Genomic DNA, 23,023 nt, shown 5'->3' on the forward strand with positions numbered 1-23,023 from the left:
ACAAACCCAAACATGTGGATCAAATCTACAACAGCTGCACCAAGGGGGAATAAAGAAAGCTCCCATGAGGACCATGTGATTCCTAATGATGCGGCTGCAAGATGTGGGCCTGACTGCAGAGCCACATGGGCGATGGCACTGTCATGCCAACTTTGGCTTCAAGAGGACTAAATTTAACTAAGATGTCCGGACTTTTCCAGTATGTACAGTAAATCACAGCCTTTGTTCCACCATGTGCATGAAGTATTGTGTATCCAAGTAACTATACTGTAATCTGTGTCGAAAATGATCAATATTAAAAAATAAAACAAAAAACAATCTAGTTTACCTTCATATGTTCAACCAACTGTTCTACCAAATAGCAACACAGAAATGTTCTCTTTATGGTACATATAAAGGTCAGAGGTGATTGGGCAATGATTGAGGAGAATTTTTTTTTTTTTTAAATAAGAATCATATCAGTCAATTAAAAGTGCTTCTCCTGAATAAGGTTTAACCTGACCTATCCCCTGAGCAAGCACATTAGAAATAATGTTCAGAAGAAAAAAAACAAAACAAAACATGAAAAAACAGAAAAATATAACTGGGTGTTTACTATGTCAAGATTTGCCACAGTCCAAAGAATACAGGGATATATATATATCTATCTCCCTGTAGTTTTGGTCAAAAATGCATTTTCCTTTACGATAGTGCCACCTGGAGGTGAAAAGCTAACACCATTACCATTAGTAAAAGGGCACCCAATTTCAGTTTCTGGTATTTCTAACACTAGAGATGAATTTGGATAGCATTTCAGTCCTTTTGATGACAGATACAAGATTTCCAGTTGTTGGACTGGTTCCTTTATTGTTCATAACTAAATATGAATTAGCATATTTTGGGCCTTTCCACCCCTTCTATTGTTCTCTATTTTTAATATGTTATTTCTGGGGTATATCAGAGGAGAATCCCATATGAAACATTTTTTATAATTAGTGGTGAGTTGGAGCCTTAAACTGAATAACTTGAAGGGACAACATGTAAGGCACTTTAAGGTGCGATGTACGGTTTGCGAGTTAAATGGCAAAATGCTGTAGCACCCGCTATAGGCAGATTTGTTTCAATATTTCTGAATACACCTCCACAGCTTCCACATTCTAGGCTGCAGTATTGCATTTAGTGGGTGGGGAAAATGAATAAATAAAAATAAGAGCCAAAACGGTAAGCAATCAGTTTCCAGCCCATTCAGGCTTGAACCCCCCCCCAAAGCATTAAAACAGAATACGAGCAAACTACAGCACAGTGACAATTCAGTGATCTACAATGCATCTGAAACGTTTTCACAGCACTTCACTTTTTCTACATTTTGTTATGTTACACCCTTATTCCAAAATGTAGGAGACTCATTTTTCCCCCTCAAAAATTGTACTCAGCACCCCATAATGACTACATGAAAAGGAGGTTATGGAATTGTTGAAAATTTCTTTAAAATAAAAAACTAAGAAATCACTTGTGCATAATTATTGACCACCATGGTTCACTGTAGGAATGGCGCTTGGTTTCTTTCAAACGTGATGCCTGGAATTCACGCAGAGTTCAGTCTTTTGTCTCATCAGATCAGAGAATTTTGTTTCTCATGGTCAGAGTCCTTCAGATGTCTCTTGGAAAATTCCAAGCAGGCTGCCATGTGCCTTTTACTAAGGAGTTGCTTCTGTCAGGCCGCTCTACCATATAGGCCTGATTGGTGGATTTCTGCAGAGATGGTCACCCTTCTGGAAGGTTCTCCTCTCGCAGAGGAGTGCTGGAGTTCTCAGAGTGACCATTGGGGTCTTGGCCAACTCCCTGACTAAGGCCCTTCTCCCCAATCACTGAGTTTAGATGGGCGGTCAACTCTGGGAAGAGTCCTGGTGGATCCAAACGTCCATTTGGGGATGATGGAGTGACCATCGGGGTCTTGGCCACCTCCCTGACTAAGGTCTTTCCCCCCCTAACACTGAGTTTAGATGGGAGTTCAACTCTAGGAAGAGTCCTGGAGGATTCAAACTTCTTCCATTTACAGATCATGGAGGCCACTGTGCTCACTGGGACTTTTAAAGCAGCAAAAATGTTTCTGTACCCTTTCCCAGATTTGTGCCTTGAGACAATCCTGCCTCAGAGGTCTACCGACAATTCCTTTGACTTCATGTTTGGTTTGTGTTTTGACATGCACTGTCAACTGAGACCTTATATGTAGACAGGTGTGTGCCTTTCCAAATTATGTCTAATCAACTGAATTTACCCTATGTGGACTTCAATTATGCTGCAGAAACATCAAGGATGATCAGTGGTAACAGGATGCACCTGAGCTCAATTTTGAGCTTCATGGCAAAGACTGAATACAGTACTTGCAGTGAGGAAAATAAGTATTTTAACACCCTGCAATTTTGCAAGTTCTCCCACTTAGAAATCATGGAGGGGTCTGAAATTTTCATCTTAGGTGCATGTCCACTGAGACAATCTTAAAAACAAAAAAAAATCCGGAAATCACAATGTATGATTTTTTTTAAATAATTTATTTGTATGTTCCCCGTCGAGACGGTGCCTGCTCCCAGACTACCAATAACCAGCAAAAATCTATTTAAGCATAAAAATTCAAAAAGAAAAAATAATATAGCACCTTCTACTGCACCACAGACTAAAACAGTTAAATGTGGTCTATTAAACATTAGGTCTCTCTCTTCTAAGTCCCTGTTGGTAAATGATATAATAACTGATCAACATATTGATTTATTCTGCCTAACAGAAACCTGGTTACAGCAGGATGAATATGTTAGTTTAAATGAGTCAACACCCCCGAGTCACACTAACTGTCAGAATGCTCGTAGCACGGGCCGGGGCGGTGGATTAGCAGCAATCTTCCATTCCAGCTTATTAATTAATCAAAAACCCAGACAGAGCTTAATTCATTTGAAAGCTTGTCTCTTAGTCTTGTCCATCCAAATTGGAAGTCCCAAAAACCAGTTTTATTTGTTATTATCTATCGTCCACCTGGTCGTTACTGTGAGTTTCTCTGTGAATTTTCAGACCTTTTGTCTGACTTAGTGCTTAGCTCAGATAAGATAATTATAGTGGGCGATTTTAACATCCACACAGATGCTGAGAATGACAGCCTCAACACTGCATTTAATCTATTATTAGACTCTATTGGCTTTGCTCAAAAAGTAAATGAGTCCACCCACCACTTTAATCATATCTTAGATCTTGTTCTGACTTATGGTATGGAAATAGAAGACTTAACAGTATTCCCTGAAAACTCCCTTCTGTCTGATCATTTTTTAATAACATTTACATTTACTCTGATGGACTACCCAGCAGTGGGGAATAAGTTTCATTACACTAGAAGTCTTTCAGAAAGCGCTGTAACTAGGTTTAAGGATATGATTCCTTCTTTATGTTCTCTAATGCCATATAACAACACAGTGCAGAGTAGCTACCTAAACTCTGTAAGGGAGATAGAGTATCTCGTCAATAGTTTTACATCCTCATTGAAGACAACTTTGGATGCTGTAGCTCCTCTGAAAAAGAGAGCTTTAAATCAGAAGTGTCTGACTCCATGGTATAACTCTCAAACTCGTAGCTTAAAGCAGATAACCCGTAAGTTGGAGAGGAAATGGCGTCTCACTAATTTAGAAGATCTTCACTTAGCCTGGAAAAAGAGTCTGTTGCTCTATAAAAAAGCCCTCCGTAAAGCTAGGACATCTTTCTACTCATCACTAATTGAAGAAAATAAGAACAACCCCAGGTTTCTTTTCAGCACTGTAGCCAGGCTGACAAAGAGTCAGAGCTCTATTGAGCTGAGTATTCCATTATCTTTAACTAGTAATGAGTTCATGACTTTCTTTGCTAACAAAATTTTAACTATTAGAGAAAAAATTACTCATAACCATCCCAAAGACGTATCGTTATCTTTGGCTGCTTTCAGTGATGCCGGTATTTGGTTAGACTCTTTCTCTCCGATTGTTCTGTCTGAGTTATTTTCATTAGTTACTTCATCCAAACCATCAACATGTTTATTAGACCCCATTCCTACCAGGCTGCTCAAGGAAGCCCTACCATTATTTAATGCTTCGATCTTAAATATGATCAATCTATCTTTGTTAGTTGGCTATGTACCACAGGCTTTTAAGGTGGCAGTAATTAAACCATTACTTAAAAAGCCATCACTTGACCCAGCTATCTTAGCTAATTATAGGCCAATCTCCAACCTTCCTTTTCTCAAAAATTCTTGAAAGGGTAGTTGTAAAACAGCTAACTGATCATCTGCAGAGGAATGGTCTATTTGAAGAGTTTCAGTCAGGTTTTAGAATTCATCATAGTACAGAAACAGCATTAGTGAAGGTTACAAATGATCTTCTTATGGCCTCGGACAGTGGACTCATCTCTGTGCTTGTTCTGTTAGACCTCAGTGCTGCTTTTGATACTGTTGACCATAAATTTTATTACAGAGATTAGAGCATGCCATAGGTATTAAAGGCACTGCGCTGCGGTGGTTTGAATCATATTTGTCTAATAGATTACAATTTGTTCATGTAAATGGGGAATCTTCACAGACTAAAGTTAATTATGGAGTTCCACAAGGTTCTGTGCTAGGACCAATTTTATTCACTTTATATATGCTTCCCTTAGGCAGTATTATTAGACGGTATTGCTTAAATTTTCATTGTTACGCAGATGATACCCAGCTTTATCTATCCATGAAGCCAGAGGACACACACCAATTAGCTAAACTGCAGGATTGTCTTACAGACATAAAGACATGGATGACCTCTAATTTCCTGCTTTTAAACTCATAAAACTGAAGTTATTGTTCTTGGCCCCACAAATCTTAGAAACATGGTGTCTAACCAGATCCTTACTCTGGATGGCATTACCCTGACCTCTAGTAATACTGTGAGAAATCTTGGAGTCATTTTTGATCAGGATATGTCATTCAAAGCGCATATTAAACAAATATGTAGGACTGCTTTTTTGCATTTACGCAATATCTCTAAAATCAGAAAGGTCTTGTCTCAGAGTGATGCTGAAAAACTAATTCATGCATTTATTTCCTCTAGGCTGGACTATTGTAATTCATTATTATCAGGTTGTCCTAAAAGTTCCCTAAAAAGCCTTCAGTTAATTCAAAATGCTGCAGCTAGAGTGCTGACGGGGACTAGAAGGAGAGAGCATATCTCACCCATATTGGCCTCTCTTCATTGGCTTCCTGTTAATTCTAGAATAGAATTTAAAATTCTTCTTCTTACTTATAAGGTTTTGAATAATCAGGTCCCATCTTATCTTAGGGACCTCGTAGTACCATATCACCCCAATAGAGCGCTTCGCTCTCAGACTGCAGGCTTACTTGTAGTTCCTAGGGTTTGTAAGAGTAGAATGGGAGGCAGAGCCTTCAGCTTTCAGGCTCCTCTCCTGTGGAACCAGCTCCCAATTCAGATCAGGGAGACAGACACCCTCTCTACTTTTAAGATTAGGCTTAAAACTTTCCTTTTTGCTAAAGCTTATAGTTAGGGCTGGATCAGGTGACCCTGAACCATCCCTTAGTTATGCTGCTATAGACGTAGACTGCTGGGGGGTTCCCATGATGCACTGTTTCTTTCTCTTTTTGCTCTGTATGCACCACTCTGCATTTAATCATTAGTGATCGATCTCTGCTCCCCTCCACAGCATGTCTTTTTCCTGGTTCTCTCCCTCAGCCCCAACCAGTCCCAGCAGAAGACTGCCCCTCCCTGAGCCTGGTTCTGCTGGAGGTTTCTTCCTGTTAAAAGGGAGTTTTTCCTTCCCACTGTAGCCAAGTGCTTGCTCACAGGGGGTCGTTTTGACCCTTGGGGTTTTACATCATTATTGTATGGCCTTGCCTTACAATATAAAGCGCCTTGGGGCAACTGTTTGTTGTGATTTGGCGCTATATAAAAAAAAATTGATTGATTGATTGATTGATTGATGTTACTGCTGCAAATAAGTATTTGAACACCTGTGAAAATCAATGTTAATATTTGGTACAGTAGCCTTTGTTTGCAATTACAGAGGAATGTTTCCTGTAGTTTTTCCACCAGGTTTGTACACACTGCAGCAGGGATTTTGGTCCACTCCATACAGATCTTCTACAAATCTTTCAGGTTTGGAGTTTCAGCTCCAAACCTGGCTTGACCTCCATGTGCTGGCTTGAGCAGGGTGAACTTGCTGACCCCTCCATGATTTCTACGTGGGAGAAATTGCTCAACGCTATGAAACCTTTCTGGATGCACCATATGCTGCAAAGTCATACAACACATCCAATAACCCAAATGCTTTGAAAAGCTGCACAACATGCCTGAAGCACAACAAAAAGATGCTGCCTACTGCTAGTCAATGTACTCCATATAAATTCAAACAAAAACATAGCTATAGTAAAATTACTTTTTAGAAGGGTTTTCTCTAAAGAAAACTACCTGCCAGTTTACCTGCAGATTCAACTTTTTTTTTGTCTTTGAAGCTTGTTTTATGTCAAACATGGTACTGATGCCGCAGGGGGCGGAACCCTGCACTGCGGCTGAAGAGGACGTCTCTTCCCGGTACAGTGCACCGCTGTTTTCACCTCTGCAAACAGGCAGTCTGCTGTGCCCAGTCAAATTTCTACATTTATGTTGTAGTAACGAGTAACAAAGCTGGTTCAGAGAAATGTAGTGGAGTAAAAGTATACATTTTGAGGAAATTTAAAGTGAAAGTCGCCAGAAATTTAAATGAGTACAGATACATCAAAACTCTACTTAAGTACAGTAACAAAGTATTTCTACTTCATTACATTACAACACATGTAGGTGGCTAGTTTTCAGGAGTAATAGAAGAACATCAGTAACAGGTCAGACAAGCCAAGAGGTATCAGACCGCAGACGTCAGTCATTAATAAATGGCATCAAACAAGCAAGAAGATGTAACTCACCTCTTCATGGGGACTCCAATATAAATGGGTTCCTTGTACGTGCTGCTGCTGCGCTGGCGTATCCAGCTGTTATCAGTCAGAAGCTGAGTTCTTTTTTTCATCTCCTCCAAAATCTGCTGTCTCTCTTTCTCAGCCTTAGAAAGACACAGCGCCTTTTTCTTCTGATCAGCTACACCAATAAAAACGGTGGTATTAGCCCATCACTTGACAAACAAAAAAACAAAAACAAAACAAGTGCAAACTAACCTCTTGTCTGTTTGTGGAGGCCGGCTAATGACGAGGTCGACAAAGACTTTGCCCTACATCACAGACAACATCCCCATTACACAACTAAGTTATTCTCAGAGGTGAATATAAGTACAAGATATTAGATTTTTTCAATCACTACAAAATTAAAATAGATAAAGGAAATTGAGATAAGTGTGGATTGACCTGTGTGCAGCAGACAGCTGTCCAAAACCACAGTGGTCCTCAGGCCTGAAGTGCAGTGTTTAAGGCACGAAGAGCAGCAGTGACAAAGAGCAGGACAAGACAGAAACCATGGAATGGAACAAAACTGATCTAAAACGGTTCTCCAAAATATCACAGTCCACATTAAAACAGAATAAACTGTACAACAAGACTGAGGCATCCATTGAGGATGGAAAGTAAAATTAGGCAAGTGTCTTACCAGTCATTACGTGGAATCTTGTTCTTCTGCACTCTTTTTGCATCGTTTTGAGGATTATACTCTCGAAGCTCTTCAGTTTCAGGGCTTCGCTCACATTTCCTGCTTTTGTTTGTCACTGCCAATCCATTCACACGTAGCTGGGAGCTGGCAAGACTCTCAGCACGAGGGGGCATTTCAGATGTGTTCTGCATTCAAACAACAACAACGGCACCAAAACAAAAAAATTCACAACGACAGCAAGGAGAGTGCTAAATATTAAAATGTGCTCCAGGGACCCTCAGGTGGCTCTTATGCCTCATTCCACTTGGGTCACTAATGCCATTTGCATAAATATTTTATGTTAAGTATTTTAAAATTAATTAATGAGCTGAAACAAACAGATGTTGAGCCATGTTTAATAGATTTATATAAAAAACAAAAAAGTGTTTAAGAACAAATGCTCTTTTCCCCTCCCCAGTTAGATTTGCCTTTATAATTTCATTGATGTAGCTCCCAAATAATTTTAATAAATGTCTTTAAATGCCATATAGACTAGATAATTATGCAAGTGTATTCACTCTGAAAAACCCGTCTGCATTACTACCAGGCACAACAGCCTTTAGCAGTTTGTGACCCACCTACTTACCCCGATCACCTGCCCAAACATTTGTCATGATTTTGATGAGTTTTGCTCCGGCCTCATGTTGAATCCTGACATTTCTCTTGCTGTCCCAGAGTGTGACACTGAGTGCGAGTCAGTCCTCTGCATCATGCTACAGATAGGGTCAGCTTAGTCTGGCTACATGACATCTATGGGGAAACCAACTTCAACACTTCCACTTGATTGTTCATACTTTCCTTCATGAAAGCAGGTCATCACTTTAGAATTCTCCAAGTACCTGCAGAGGCGACCTGCTTTTGTTGGAGTTAGTAATGTCAGTGAGTATGTTTTCCACGTCCTGTGAAGTTGTGTTGTTCAGAATAAGGTCTCCATCTTACAGTAGATAAAATGGGAGAGGTGATGTGAAGTCTGCTGTTGTAGTAAAGTGTCTCAGTCATTGTGTCCTCAGGACTTTAAGTGGTCTTGCGCATTAATGTAACTGATAAACATCCTGGTTCACTAGGAAGACCATGAATGAAGAGCGGACAAAAGAATCAAAAATTTCAGAGACTAAAGGAGAAGCAGACTGATCGTTCACTCATTTGTCCTCTGTTGCAGCTAACCCATAGTGTCCATGTTGCCTACAGTAACCTGTAGCCAATATATTCTCTAAACATGCAGTTCTCAGAGTAAAATCTAAAACCCATGAGGTATTAATCTCTAAAAACGGTACGTCAGCACGATTTTAGAGATTGTTCAGACAGCATTTGGCATTTACCAAAAACTTTAGAGTTCTTTGGGTTTTAAGACTGCTCAGATTCACAAGAGTGACTCAGTTTAAGATATCAATCAGGGAAAGACCTTTCTTTCCCTGGGGAGGGGGACAGCGTATCAATGCACATTATCTTGGTCATGTGAGGACATGATTTTTTTTTATACTTCTGTCAAGCAATAACAGAATGAAATAAATGAATCTGTCCATGTGATGTTATAAATATATGTCTGCATGACATTTACTGAACTTGATGCAGCTTGTATAAGGCTCTATGAACGACGTAGACCCACCTGTAGTTTTGTACACCTCTCCCTAAAAACATCTTGTTGTGCCCTCCGCCATTCTGCTTCCAGCCTCTCCTGATTGTGCTGGCATTGTTCCTGAGGAATAACTTGCACTCAATCATCAAGTAACATAATAGAAATGATCTCTTCCTTCTGGTTTTCTGTGTTAGTAGTAGTCTTCACCTGTAGGAGGCGCTCTTGTTCTTTCTGCCATTTCTCCTGGCGCCTGCGGTCCTCATCACGGTCCCATGACCAGCTGGATGAGGAGGAGCTGAGGGAAGGTACCTGGATCTGATAATGCACAGACTGCAGGTTCAGATATGACCACACAAACACACACATTTGTCCACACAATCTGATCAAGAGGTAGTCACTTACATCAGATATTGCAGATTCAGAACCTCCTAGAAAAGAAAAGAAACTGGTCAATATAAAAAATAAATAGTCACAGCAAAACAATAACAGGTTTTATGAACAATCAAGCATAAACTGCACTAAGATGTTTTTGTACAGACTGTACCACTCAGCACCGACTACTTATTCTCATCCTTTTCTTCATGCATATGTGGTGAGGAATGTATTCTTCAATGTGCTACTTACAGCTAAAGGAATCTGCCAAGTTATCAAAGACACCTGTCATTTTTCTTCATCACGTACCTTCCCAGCCCAACACGGGGTCACAGCCCACAATTTACTAATCACTATGCTACTAAACTTTTATATTAAGTATTTAAAAAACAAACAGAAAAAAAAAAACCAAAGTACTGTACGACTCAGACTGAACTCTCACTTCTTAATATAACCTGTGTGATAGATGGTTAATTGTTAGTGATAGTATTTAATTGCTCTGTTACATTGTGTGTTCTCAAAGTTATTTTGGCTGACAAGAGCCACGGTCAGACACCATTTGCTCCAATCAACATGAACTCACCCACATACGAGTAATTCAGTGTTTGTGAACTTGTAAAAATTTCATTTACACATATACACACGACATTTAAGTGTTCCAAAGAACTGTATTTAAGCAAACTGGTCAACAGTTATGCTGCGTCTGTCAGTGGAAGCACAGAGCGTTTTACACACAGTTCTCTCACCCGTGACAGACATTGACACACACACACGCATGTTTTAAGATTTCTTTTCCATTTAGATGCAGCTGCTTGATACCACAAAACTTAATGAAAAATGTGCAAGTTAAACAGTTTAATTTATTAAATTTCCCCGATGTTTACAATGAATGATTCTCTCCCCCCGTCATCAAGGAGTCACATGCTTCTGTTTTTAAGTCCTTTTATCTAAACGGCTGCATACAGCGAGCACGCAGCGTGCAGCACAAACTACAAAAGGGCTTTAACTGTTTTGTCAAATGTACTGAAATTTTTTTTTTTTGGAATGTTCGCAACCATGGAGATCATAGGTGGTGATGAACAGAAATTGCTCACCCCATCATGCATTCATTTGTCATGTGACATGGTGAGGGTGAGGCAGATCCCTGTATATGTACCACAAAAAAAAAAAAAAAATAAACACGAAGGCTGAAAGAAAACAAAAAGAAAAGAAAAAACAAAGCAGCCTGAATAATCTGCTTTTGTACTGAAATCCTACAAGCACTGCACATCACACATTTAATAGTCAACATGCTGTCTTAACTAAGGTCTTTGCTCGAAAGCCAGATGCTCCACAACAAAGAGCAGCCTCTTGATTCTGCAATATCATGCTGCTCAAACACTGCACACAGTGCAAACATTTACCACATAAGTAAACCCATGAATTGTACACTGCAGAGCCTGCAGAAACAAACAAAAACACATTCAGAAGCATGCACGAATAATCAACAACAAACCATTTCATGTCTATGCCGGGGGGGACAAACTGCAAATGGAACCCATTTACTTCAACATAACCGAGTATTATAGTCAGTGGTGGGCACAGATAACCAAAAAATTAACTTCGATAACAGATAATCAGATAACTGAAAAGTTATCTTTGATAAAGATAAAATGATAAACCACCCAAAAAATGTATCGGAAGTTACAGATAACCGATAAATTCCAGTATTGTCTCTGGTACATTTGCAATTACTAAAACTGAATTTGAGTTTTAACACCACGATCGCTTCTGGTAGCATCAAAAGTGACAACAAACCCAAACAACGAGCCCACACTTCTGTCTTTGAACATTTTGCCCCCTGCTGGAAGCTCTTGTTTACTACATGGCTTCCAGCACAGAAGCAAGCTGAGAGCAGCCATAAAACCCAGCTCTTTACCAATCACAATGCTCTGGTCAGGCAGAGGTCTTGGAAAATAAAGCAGTGCTGACTTATGGTTTTGATTTATAGATAACATTAATACCAATAGAATAACTGCATTAATGTCAATTCTGTCATTTGTACAAAGTTAAAATATAACATCTTTTAATATTGAATAATGCACTAATTCTGAGGTTTTGTAACAGACAGATCGCAAAGGATTCTGGGTAAAATGTGCCTCTGCTAAACACTGATTGGTTCAGTCATTCATTATGTAAACCAACACGTTAATGTGCCGTGTGCCATGTGTTGGTGTTTACAGATAAATGTGCTTTTGTAAAATATTCCATTTTTATTTGTAAAAACAGGCATTTTTTACAGAGCCCTGGAAGTGTCATTGCAAAATGTTTTGCATGTGGAGAGAATGTGCGCATGTTTTATGATGTGTGCAAGTTTTATGATATTGTAAAACGTGCACTCAATATTGTCTTTACACAAATGTTGGCTATTTGCCCTATTGATGTTTCAAATCCCACAAAACCTTGGAGAGGTCGCCGCGCTGCGAGATCTCAGTAACATTGAGAACTGCATTGAGACACTCTGATCACGCTGCACTTTAACCGTCCGCTGCACACAGACACCATTAACATTGCAACATAAAACTATTTTTATATTGTGCCTAAAACTCTTGTGAATATATTCTCTGGGTTTATAGAGGTTGTTATTGCGTTTATTTTATGTAAACATGCGAGAATCACAGGCTGTCTCTCCGTTATTTTCAATAGGAGCTGCTATGAGCTACAATCGCTTCCTGTTCATGTTGTTCTGGGGGAAAGTGAAGCTTGCTCTTTAACGTCTTGATACAAAATATTTAACAGGTAGGTGCTCAACTGATTTTAAGTTTTATAAATATTTGTAGCTGTTCAGATTTATTTACCACGTTATCGGTCTAAAAAATTATCGCAAGATAATTAGTCCGATAATGGTTTTTAAAGTTATCTACAAAGATAATGCGATAATGAAAACATTATCTTTGATAATTATTGGTTATCGGAACTGTGCCCACCACTGATTATAGTATGTACTGACCACACAACCAGGTGGCTTTTTTTCTTCCACAAATCAATGTGGGGGCAGGCTTTTTGAAATAGACCTTCAATTACTTTGTTTATATAGTTAAAGAATCTGCAAAGCAAAGTTTGAAAAGCAACCAATTAATTTGAATATCTTGGGCAAAAGTGCTAAAGCAGCTGCAGAGAAATGCAAGATGACAGACTATACAGACAGATGCATCAGATAAAATAAATTAAATCTACATGTATAAATGTTGCCCCAAAATAGATAAAAAAAAACCTTAACCCTATCTTCCATTATATGCAAAACCCCAATAAAATGACCTTCACTTGAACTCTACAATTTTAATATAAGGTTATAAGATCATTACAACAATGGAGATTATTAGAATATCCAAGCCTTGTCAGAGTGTGGCTACAACCAGTGATGAATCTCAGGGCGCAATGCTACAGCGAAGACTGCAGACAACTGGATGAGGCACACCTATACATGACATCGCCATAGTTCAATAAGGGCAGGAAGGTAGCAGTTATCAGGAGCTGCAGAGCATTTAAGGAGAAGCATGACTTGTTTTTGTACAGGAAGCCTAGCTTCACCCTTAATTTGGAGATCAAGTGTTTAAAATGAACTTTATTTCATTTATTTATGTAAAAGGGACAACACGTATTGATGAACACAAAATGTAAATGTCAGATTATAGCCGTGGGCTAATTTCCATCTGTAGTAGTTTAAATGAGAGCTCTTTGTTAAAAGTCAATCCCAAATACTTGCAGCTACTCCCTAGCTAAAGAACGTTACCTCGGGCCATTTTGATTGATGTACGTTGTCAAAGGAAACAAGTGATTTAGAGAAAAAAAAAATTAGTTAGGGAATAACCACCTTGTGTCCGATGATTTGCGGAAGTTCATACTGGATTTTACTGTTGCAATTTGAGTTTTACCGGTGACGCATTAACGCAGCTGGTAAAACGGATATTTGTGACCGTAAAATCCAGCATGAACATCCGCAAATCAGACAACAGGGTTATTCCCATTCTAATCAAATTCTATTGATTACACGGTTTGTTTTTCTGTAAGTAATTGGCCGGTGAATTGTTGTGAAAGGGTGTGGTCGGCTCGTCAAAGCTGACCGTCGCAACAGCGTCTTCACGCCAAACTGGAAATTTCTCCATCTCATCAGCTGCATTGAGTTAAATCTATTAATCAATCCAGTTACAGTGGGGTAAAAAGTATTTTGTCAGCCCAACTGTGCAAGTTCTCCGACTTAGGAAGATGAGAGAGGTCTAATTTTCAACATAGGTACACTTCAACTATGAGACAGAATTTCCAGGCGCAGCCAGGGTGTAGAGGGGGTCTGGTTTGGGAACCACAGAATCTCATCTCTGCTGTTTGCCAACGATGGTTCTGTTGGCTTCGTCAAATCAGGACCTTCAGCGTGCACTGGGGCAGTTTGCAGCCGAGTGAAGTGTCCGGGATGAAAATCAGCACCTCCAAATCCGAGGCCATAGTTCTCGACCACAAAAAGGTGCTTTGCCCTCTTCAGGTCGGTGGAGTGTCCTTGCCTCAAGTGGAGGAGTTTAAGTATCTCGGGGTCTTGTTCACGAGTGAGGGATGGATGGAGCGTGAGATCGATAGACGGATCGGTGCAGCATCTCAAAAGAAGTTTGTCATATGCACGTAGAAACATGTTCCCTGCACAATGAAATGTGTTTACTGCATTTTACCCATTGTAATTGCCAGTTAGGAGCAGAGGTCGCCTTTTTGGCGCCCGGGGACCAGCTCCAGATGTATATCCCTGCCCTAGGTCACAAGCAGGGCTGAGCAAACCTTGACCAGCCTCATGACACTTAAAACATCAACACACAAGCCGGTCCGGTACATGAACACAAAAGCACGCACAAGGAAAGAATTGGGAAAAGAAAAACCTCCATTGCTGCTGCGTTGAACTCCCGCAGCACCACTGGAGAGCAAAAAAACCCATAGCACAGAAAAACAGTAATAAAAAAAAAAAACAGACAACAGCCGCGACTTGGATGTGTCCAGTGTCCAGACAAACAGCCCGGAAAGGCCGCCCTTGAGGCGCCATCAGGCCTTATCTGTCCATCCTGGGGGATCCCAGTCCTGAATCAGTCCACCAGAGTCTCAAGGTCCCACAGTCAACATCTCAGGACTGGGAAGGGAGGGAGGCAGGGGAAGACAAGGAGGCGGGGGAGACGAGGAGCGAGGCTATCAGGAGTGTTCTTCGGGGGGAGGATTTTATCCCAGCGGCCTTGAAGGACAGCTGGTGTTTGGAAACCAAATAGATATCCAGATTAACAGACGCCTGGCAGATTCCACAGTCTGAAACGTCAGAGTGGCTCCCAATACATCTGAATAGAGGAGAGATGTGGTCTTACAGATGATCAAAGCGGTTTTCCAGTGCAACCATTCTCCCCGAGATGGATTCCAACGTGCGGTTGACACCCGCCGACTGAGCTGACACTGCCCTTCCAATCGAATCAATCGTGGGGCAGCCTGGACGGGCCAATTAATGCCGCCTCCACCTTCTTAATTTTCCGGTAAACCAGTGCTGTGGCCGCTCCACACAGCAGAAACCCGGTCACCACAGCTCCAAATAAGTAAACATCCTCAACGTCCTCCACAGACAACGTGTACAGGCACGAGTTGCCACCTCCGCCAGCTGTCCATCACGTAACCCGCCACATGTGTCCTGGCAGGACAGGTCGGGTCCTCTGCTCTCGAGTGCCTTGTGGGAAAAAAATAGTATCAATTGCGTTCAGAGACCACTTGATCAGATCCATTTTGCCATTTTCCAGAGGAGCAGGGCTGGCAGCCTCACAGACAAAACATGCTACAGTAGCAGGAAAGTTGGGGAGGAAGGAGGAGAGAAAAATGCGGCCGACCCGACCGAGAGCAAGACGGCAAAAAAAAAAAACAAAAAAAAAAACGCATCTGCAGTGATGCGGTCGCTGTATCGGACCGTCGTGGTGAAGAGAGAGCTGAGTAGGGGTGCAAAGCTCTCGATTTACCGATCGATCTACGTTCCAATCCTCACCTATGGTCATGAGATTTGGCTCATGACCGAAAGAATGAGATCGCGAGTACAAGCGGCCGAAATGAGTTTCCTCTGCAGGGTGGCTGGGCGCTCCCTTAGAGATAGGGTGAGGAGCTGGGAGTCGAGCCGCTGCTCCTCCACGTTGAAAGGAGTCAGTTGGGGTGGCTCGGGCATCTTTTCCGGATGCCCCCTGGACGCCTCGCTGGAGAGGTGTTCCGGGCACATCCCATTGGGAGGAGGCCCCGGGGAAGACCCAGGACACGCTGGAGGGACTACATCTCTCGGCTGGCTTGGGAATGCCTTGGGGTTCCCCCAGAGGAGCTGGGGGAGGCGTGTGTGTGGATCGGGAGGTCTGGGCGGCTTTGCTTGAGCTGCTGTCCCCGCGACCCGACTCCGGATAAAGCGGAAGAAAATAGATGGATGGAATTTACAAATAAATTCTTTAAAAATCCTACAACCCCTGGCAATAAATATGGAATCACTGGCCTCGGAGGATGTTCATTCAGATGTTTAATTTTGTAGAAAAAAAAGCAGATCACAGACATGACACAAAACTTAAGTCATTTCAAATGGCAACTTTCTGGCTTTAAGAAACACTAAGAAATCAAGAAAAATAATTGTGGCAGTCAGCAACGGTTACTTTTTTAGACCAAGCAGAGGGAAAAAAATATGGACTCACTCAATTCTGAGGAATAAATTATGTAAATTTTCATCCCCAAAACTAACACCTGCATCAAATCTTAAGAGGGTAAATCATCACGCAATGTTGCTAAAGATGTTGGTTGCTCACAGTCAGCTGTGTCTAAACTCTGGACCAGATACAAACATGGGAAGGTTGTTAAAGGCAAACATACTGGTAGACCAAGGAAGACATCAAAGCGTCAAGACAGAAAACTTAAAGCAATATGTCTCAAAAATCGAAAATGCACAACAAAACAAATGAGGAACGAATGGGAGGAAACTGGAGTCAACGTCTGTGACCGAACTGTAAGAAACTGCCTAAAGGAAATGGGATTTACATACATAAAAGCTAAACGAAAGCCATTATTAACACCTAAACAGAAAAAAACGGTTACAATGGGCTAAGGAAAAGCAATCGTGGACTGTGGATGACTGGATGAAAGTCATATTCAGTAATGAATCACGAATCTGCACTGGGCAAGGTGATGATGCTGGAACTTTTGTTTGGTGCCGTTCCAATGAGATTTATAAAGAGAACATGTAAATTTCTACAGTCATTGATAATATGGGGCTGCATGTCAGGTAAAGGCACTGGGGAGATGGCTGTCATTACATCATCAATAAATGCACAAGTTTACGTTGATATTTTGGACACTTTTCTTATCCCATCATTTGAAAGGATGTTTGGGGATGATGAAATCATTTTTCAAGATGGTAATGCATCTTGCCATAGAGCAAAAACTGAAAACATTCCTTGCCAAAAGACACACAGGGTCAATGGCATGGCCTGCAAATAGTCCGGATCTTAATCCAATTGAAAATCTTTGGTGGAAGTTGAAGAAAATGGTCCATGACAAGGCTCCAACCTGCAAAGCTGATCTGGCAACAGCAATCAGAGAAAGTTGGAGCCAGATTGATGAAGAGTACTGTTTGTCACTCATTAAGTCCATGCCTCAGAGACTGCAAGCTGTTATAAAAGCCAGAGGTGGTGCAACAAAATACTAGTGATGTGTTGGAGTGTTCTTTTGGTTTTCATGATTCCATAATTTTTTTCCGACAAACATGCAGCCAAGGAGTTTTTCCTGATTTTGTTTGTTCTAGTGCAATATTAAGGATTAATTTATAGCTCACATCTGCCATTACCTTTACATTTGATTTTCTTTGTCTTGTCAGTGATCTGTCCATCTGTGACTGTAGTTTTTTCAACCTGGGCAGGGGACAAAACAAATATATTGAGAGTCATATTAGTAATTAATCTGTACTACGAGATGATAATCATAAATCTGCATCATTCTCTTAAGGTGCAACTGCAAAATTACTGTGGTTTCCATGGAAGAAGAACTCTTGTCATGGTGACCAGGGAAACTTAAAAGTTTGGACGTCACATCAGTCAGACTGAGGGTCATCTCTTTCTGGCTGAAACGATTCCCATCACTGGTGCTCTGATCTACAAAAAGTCATAACAAAGGCCAAGTTTTTGACCACTTGTTGATTGTGAAAAATTTATGATAAACAGAATTTCAAGAACCACTGATGGACAAGTCTGTCCTCGTCCTGGCTTCTTATTGTACCCTTGTGGAGACTACGTCGAATGTCCATGGTCATGCTTCCAGTTTTCAGGGCAGATGTCATTTTATTCTTCCACTGGTTGTAGCTCATATTTGCCACAGCAAATCCTTCAACAGCCACAATCTCATCATCCACACATAGCTGACAAAGCTCTGCTGGACTGCCTGAAGGGCGCGCGCGCGCGCACACACACACACACACACACACACACACACACACACACACACACACAAAAAGCTTTGGAGTGAAAGATGAATGATATTTGAAATCATTTGCTTTGAATAAGCAGTTGTACTACGGACAAGACTGTACAACAGTGAGCAATAAAGTTCACATTAAAATATTCACGTTTGTCTTAAATTATCAACAACTGCTGAAATACATAGCGGAAAGGCATGTTGCAATTAATAACCATTAGCATTAACATTTATGTGGGACAATAGTTCAATGTGCTGGGCACTTTATCAGTTGGCAACTTGTGTATTTGATCATTTTTGCAGCACCAATCTCTCTATTGTATATCTGCACTCTTAACTACAGTCTTCACAGCTGCACAGTGTTCCTAGAGGGCTGGAGTCATGTTTGGTCTTATTTTGCTTTAACTTTGTGCATTTATATTTCCAATTCTCAAGTGCGTGAGTCAAGTCAGTGCATGTGCAGCACTACATTCACCATGCCTCCCCCTGGTTGTCAATCAGCCAGGCAGACAAAAATGTAATCATAATTATTCATCCCCACCTCTTCAAACTGGTCATGTATTTGCCACAGCCAGGTGAAATGTGGGTGTCCCCTTTGTCCTGTCCAGCCAATGGGGTCCTCAACACTGAGGCACCTACACGTTTGATCATTCACAGAGAAAGGCACCACATGGCCAAAATATCAAAGCTGACACACCCTCTTAATGCAAGAGATACTTAGAGAGATTAAGATGAGCAACTGCTCAAACTTTTCCCAGGTATTTCTCAATCTCCAACGTCAAGGACCCAGAGACATGTTACTGCTGATACAAGTAAATCTCTATGAGTTCAACACTTTCAGCACATACAGCAGACCCCAGGAAGTCACTGAATAGTCTGGTCTTGATCCAAGACAATCATCAATTCAGACAGATTCCTCACTCAGCTTCTCAAGTTGTGCAATCAGGGCATCATGTTGATTTGAAGTTTACATTTAATGCCACATTTCTTGTTTCCAGTATGCTGAAAAATGAACCGAACCATGATTTTTGTGTATGTTACATCCCTATTTTTTGAAAAACAAGTCAAAAAAAAAAAATTAAACTTGCTACAGAAAATACAGTACACAAGAAGCAGTGTATTATACTTGCTGCTACTCAGTAACAGCACTCTTGCGCATAACTCATATTTGCTGCTTTTAGGGTGTGTTCAATTTAACGTGCAAAATCACAATAAAAGTTGCCTCAAAGCGCCTCACACCAAACTGCTCAAAATCAAAATGAGCAAGTAAATTGAAAGATTCCAATACACAATGTAGAAAGACAAGAATAAAAGATAAAAAAACTACTAAATTTAAAATCATGTCCATTTACTCAGGCATATTTATAATCGGGGTAAATTTTTCTAAGTGTTAAAAGGTAATTTAGGTGGGTTCCTTTTGGATTAGGAAGAAGGTTGTAACACTGTTAAACACATCTGTCAACTAGTCATGTCTCACCTTGCTAATATATCAGACATTATGAAAACAAGTTTAGTCTTGAAGGTAGTGCTAAACAGTAGTATTGGTTCATTAAAATGACCTGGTACGTATACCTAAATGATGCAATATTTCCAAAAACTTAATGAAAACTGAACGGTTAAAAAAAAAAAAAAAATATATATATATATATATATATATATATATATATATATATATATATATATAAAAACTTACCAGGTTGGATGGATTGAATTGTTGTCCCAGTAGAGTCCCAGTGAATTTTGAAACCAAATTTTGGTTTACTGTTTGGTTTAAGGGAAAGATGTACTTTCATGTCACTGTGATCCATCTGAGTAACACACACACACACACGTTAAGTGACACCATGTGATCCAATGTCCTGTTCTTCCTGCTGGAAATTAGACACCTCAGCAGCAACACAAGATTCTGTACATTGTTACCACTGTTGGAGTACATCTTAATAAAAGACACTGCCTCACCTTTAAATATGTTTATGAAACAACACATTCAAATAACCACATAAAACAAGAGTGCTCTGAGAACACAATATCCCCTACTGGCAAATACTGCTTTGGTACAAGTGCTTACTACATTCTCATGATTTCCAGGAATTGTTTCAAATTTCCCAAAATTCCTCCTATGAATGTGAGGAGTTTATTTCAGAATGCAGGCACCAAGTCATGAAACTGGCAATGTCTAGCTTTGTAATCAAGGGCCATAAGTCTGTCAAAATGTGTCAATCTTGTACAGTATGCACATTATAACCTATAACAAGGATTTGTACCACTTTTCATGAACTTCCAAGTAAAAATGAGAGGAGTTGTCAGAATGCAGGCACCCAAGCATGGAACTAACAGAGTCCATCTTTGATAATCAAGGGCCATAACTGTGGTAAACAAGCCCGGCGCCAGAAAAGAAATATTAAGGGGGTGATGAGTTTATCACAGGGGGCGGGGTCGCGCCCCCCCCCCCCAAAAAGTGTGCACCGGAGGGGACGTGCCTCTGAGCATGCGTAATGAATTTGGTGCGCTCCTGGAAAGGTCATGTATTTAGGCTACACCATTGTAAGAGACTGAGTAAGATTAAAGAGTGATGACAGTATTTTTTTTATTATTTGAATGTATAGACTCTCGGTCAAGTGATCTCCTGCATACCACAAAACCAAACCAACAACTGATCTGAGAAACGACACGAGACAGTAGATTAACCCTACATACAGCCCTCCATCACAAGCGCAAACAGCGCAATTGGGCATGTGCGCCACTCCATGGCACAGAGCCCAACTATACATGCAGTCACAAAGTTCTTCTGAAAAACCTGAGCGATCTGAATTCAGTTGGATGAATATGGGTGTGTGTGTGGAGACAATTCACCTCGTTCACAACATGACAGAACTTAACGATGCGCTGTTACGCGCAACAACACGGAACACTATTCTTGACCGTGAGTAATGGTTCCTGATAATTCTCCAGCAACACGTGCCATTAATCGTAACGTGTGGTAACAGGTTGCAGCAGTTCCTGAGGACACCTGACACCTCTGCCCCAAATGATCACATTCGTGATCAGCGGCCAAGAATGTGTACTTCGTGGTATTCGTGACTTGTCATCGTTGTGTAAACGCAGCATTAACACCCTCCCCAAGTGAGTCGTGCTGCATGATCTGCCTTTTGCTTGGTGGACTTGACGAATCCCAGCAACTCCAGCTCTGACACTGCTTGAATGAATCGAGCATGCTTTAGTTCGTCCACCTTGCCATAATTGCTGGACTCAGGATCCTTGCCCTCTGCCGCACTGACAAGGGCAACCCTCAACTTATCAATTCACTTGAACACAGACACATGCCATATCCGTTTGTTTTAAAATGAATTACTTTAGTTAATTAATTTGGTTTATTTGTTAAATACGTGATATTATTGAATAACTAATATTTTGCTATATTTTCCAGTATTTCTTTCTTTTTATTTTTATTTTGATAACTCTCACATCCGAGGGCACCGGGGTCTGGTGGTAAAGTGAGTCCAACTGGAACGATATGAAAACGCACATTACCAGCCGATAACAAGGAGTTGTTCCAAGTTTGACAAAATTGACTAAAATTGTGTGAGAAGAGTTTACAGTACATCCAGGAAGTATTCGCAGTGCTGCATTTTGCCATGCTGCAGCCTTATTCCAAAATGGATGACATTTTATTCCTCAAAATTCTACACACAACACCCCATAATAACACCAAAAAAAACCCTGAGATTTTTACAAATTTATTAAAAGTAAAAAAACTAAAACCTCATGTACATAAGTATTCACAGCCTTTGCCACAAAGATCAAAATGGAGCTCAGGTGCATCCTGGTTCCACTGATCATCCTTGAGATTTTTCTACAGCTTAATTGGAGTCCACATAGGGTAAATTCAGTTGATTGGGCATGATTTGGAAAAACATACCTGTCTATATGGAATGTCCCAATTGACAGTGCATGTCAGAGCACAAAGTTAAAGGAATTGGTTCTAGACCTCAGAGATAGGATTGTCTTGAGACAAATCTGGGGAAAGGTACAGAAACATTTCTGCTGCTTTGAAGGTCCCAATGAGTACAGTGGCCACCATCATCCAAAAATGGAAGAAGACTCTTCCTAGTGCCGGCCGCCCGTCTAAACTGAGCGATGTGGGGAGACTAGCCCTAGTCAGGGAGGTGACCAAGAATCTGATGGTCACTGTCAGAACTCCAACATTCCTCTGTGGAGAGGAGAACCTTCCAGAAGGAAAACCATCTCTGCAGCAATCCACCAATCAGGCCTGTATGGTAGAGTGGCCAGACGGAAGACCCTTCTTAGTAAACGGCACATGGCAGCCCATCTGGAGTTTGACAAAAGGCACCTGAAGGACTTAGACCATGAGAAAAAATTCTCTGGTCTGATGGAACAAAGACTGAATTATTTGGTGTGAATGCCAGGTGTAATTTTTGGAGAAAACCAGGCACCATCCCTACAGTGAAGCATGGTGGTGGCAGCATCATGCTGTGAGCATGTTTTCAGCAGCAGGAACTGGGAGACTAGTCAGGACTGAGGGAAAGATATATGCAACAATGTACAGACATCCTGGTTGAAAACCTGCTCCAGAGCGCGCTTGACCTCAGACAGTTCATCTTTCAGCAGGACACAGCCAAGATATCAAAGGAGTGGCTTCAGGACAACTCTGTGAATGTCCTTGAGTGGCCCAGCCAGAACTCAGACCTGAATCAGATTGAACATCTCAGGAGAGATCTGAAAATAGCTGTGCACCGACCCTCCCCATCCAACCCCATGCAGCTTGAGAGGTGCTACAAAAAGGAATGGGCAAAACTGCCCAAAGATAGGTGCAATAGCATGTTCAAGACTTGAGGCATTGCTGCCAAAGGGACATCAATGAAGTACTGAGCAAAGGGTGTGAATACTTACGTATACACGCAATTTTTTTATTTTTAATAAATTTGAAGAAAATAAA

The 23,023-nt window shown here is 40.8% G+C and overlaps 1 protein-coding gene across 1 annotated transcript in view; it reads right to left on the reverse strand.

Annotated features, from left to right (window-relative positions):
• lmo7b (LIM domain 7b) overlaps window positions 1-23,023 on the reverse strand; it is a 130,542-nt gene that overhangs the window by 10,028 nt on the left and 97,491 nt on the right. Inside the window, exons 15-26 of the mRNA XM_034163418.1 lie at window positions 19,760-19,874; window positions 17,872-18,033; window positions 17,620-17,747; window positions 17,450-17,507; window positions 10,995-11,030; window positions 9,622-9,647; window positions 9,427-9,534; window positions 9,250-9,339; window positions 7,605-7,789; window positions 7,367-7,411; window positions 7,181-7,233; window positions 6,935-7,103 (exon numbers count right to left, since the gene is read on the reverse strand). Of these exons, the coding sequence (XP_034019309.1) occupies window positions 6,935-7,103; window positions 7,181-7,233; window positions 7,367-7,411; window positions 7,605-7,789; window positions 9,250-9,339; window positions 9,427-9,534; window positions 9,622-9,647; window positions 10,995-11,030; window positions 17,450-17,507; window positions 17,620-17,747; window positions 17,872-18,033; window positions 19,760-19,874 (1,175 nt within the window). The remainder of the gene's footprint in view (window positions 1-6,934; window positions 7,104-7,180; window positions 7,234-7,366; window positions 7,412-7,604; window positions 7,790-9,249; window positions 9,340-9,426; window positions 9,535-9,621; window positions 9,648-10,994; window positions 11,031-17,449; window positions 17,508-17,619; window positions 17,748-17,871; window positions 18,034-19,759; window positions 19,875-23,023) is intronic.

This window comes from Thalassophryne amazonica, chromosome 2, assembly GCF_902500255.1.
Source record: "Thalassophryne amazonica chromosome 2, fThaAma1.1, whole genome shotgun sequence".
NCBI lineage: Eukaryota > Metazoa > Chordata > Actinopteri > Batrachoidiformes > Batrachoididae > Thalassophryne > Thalassophryne amazonica.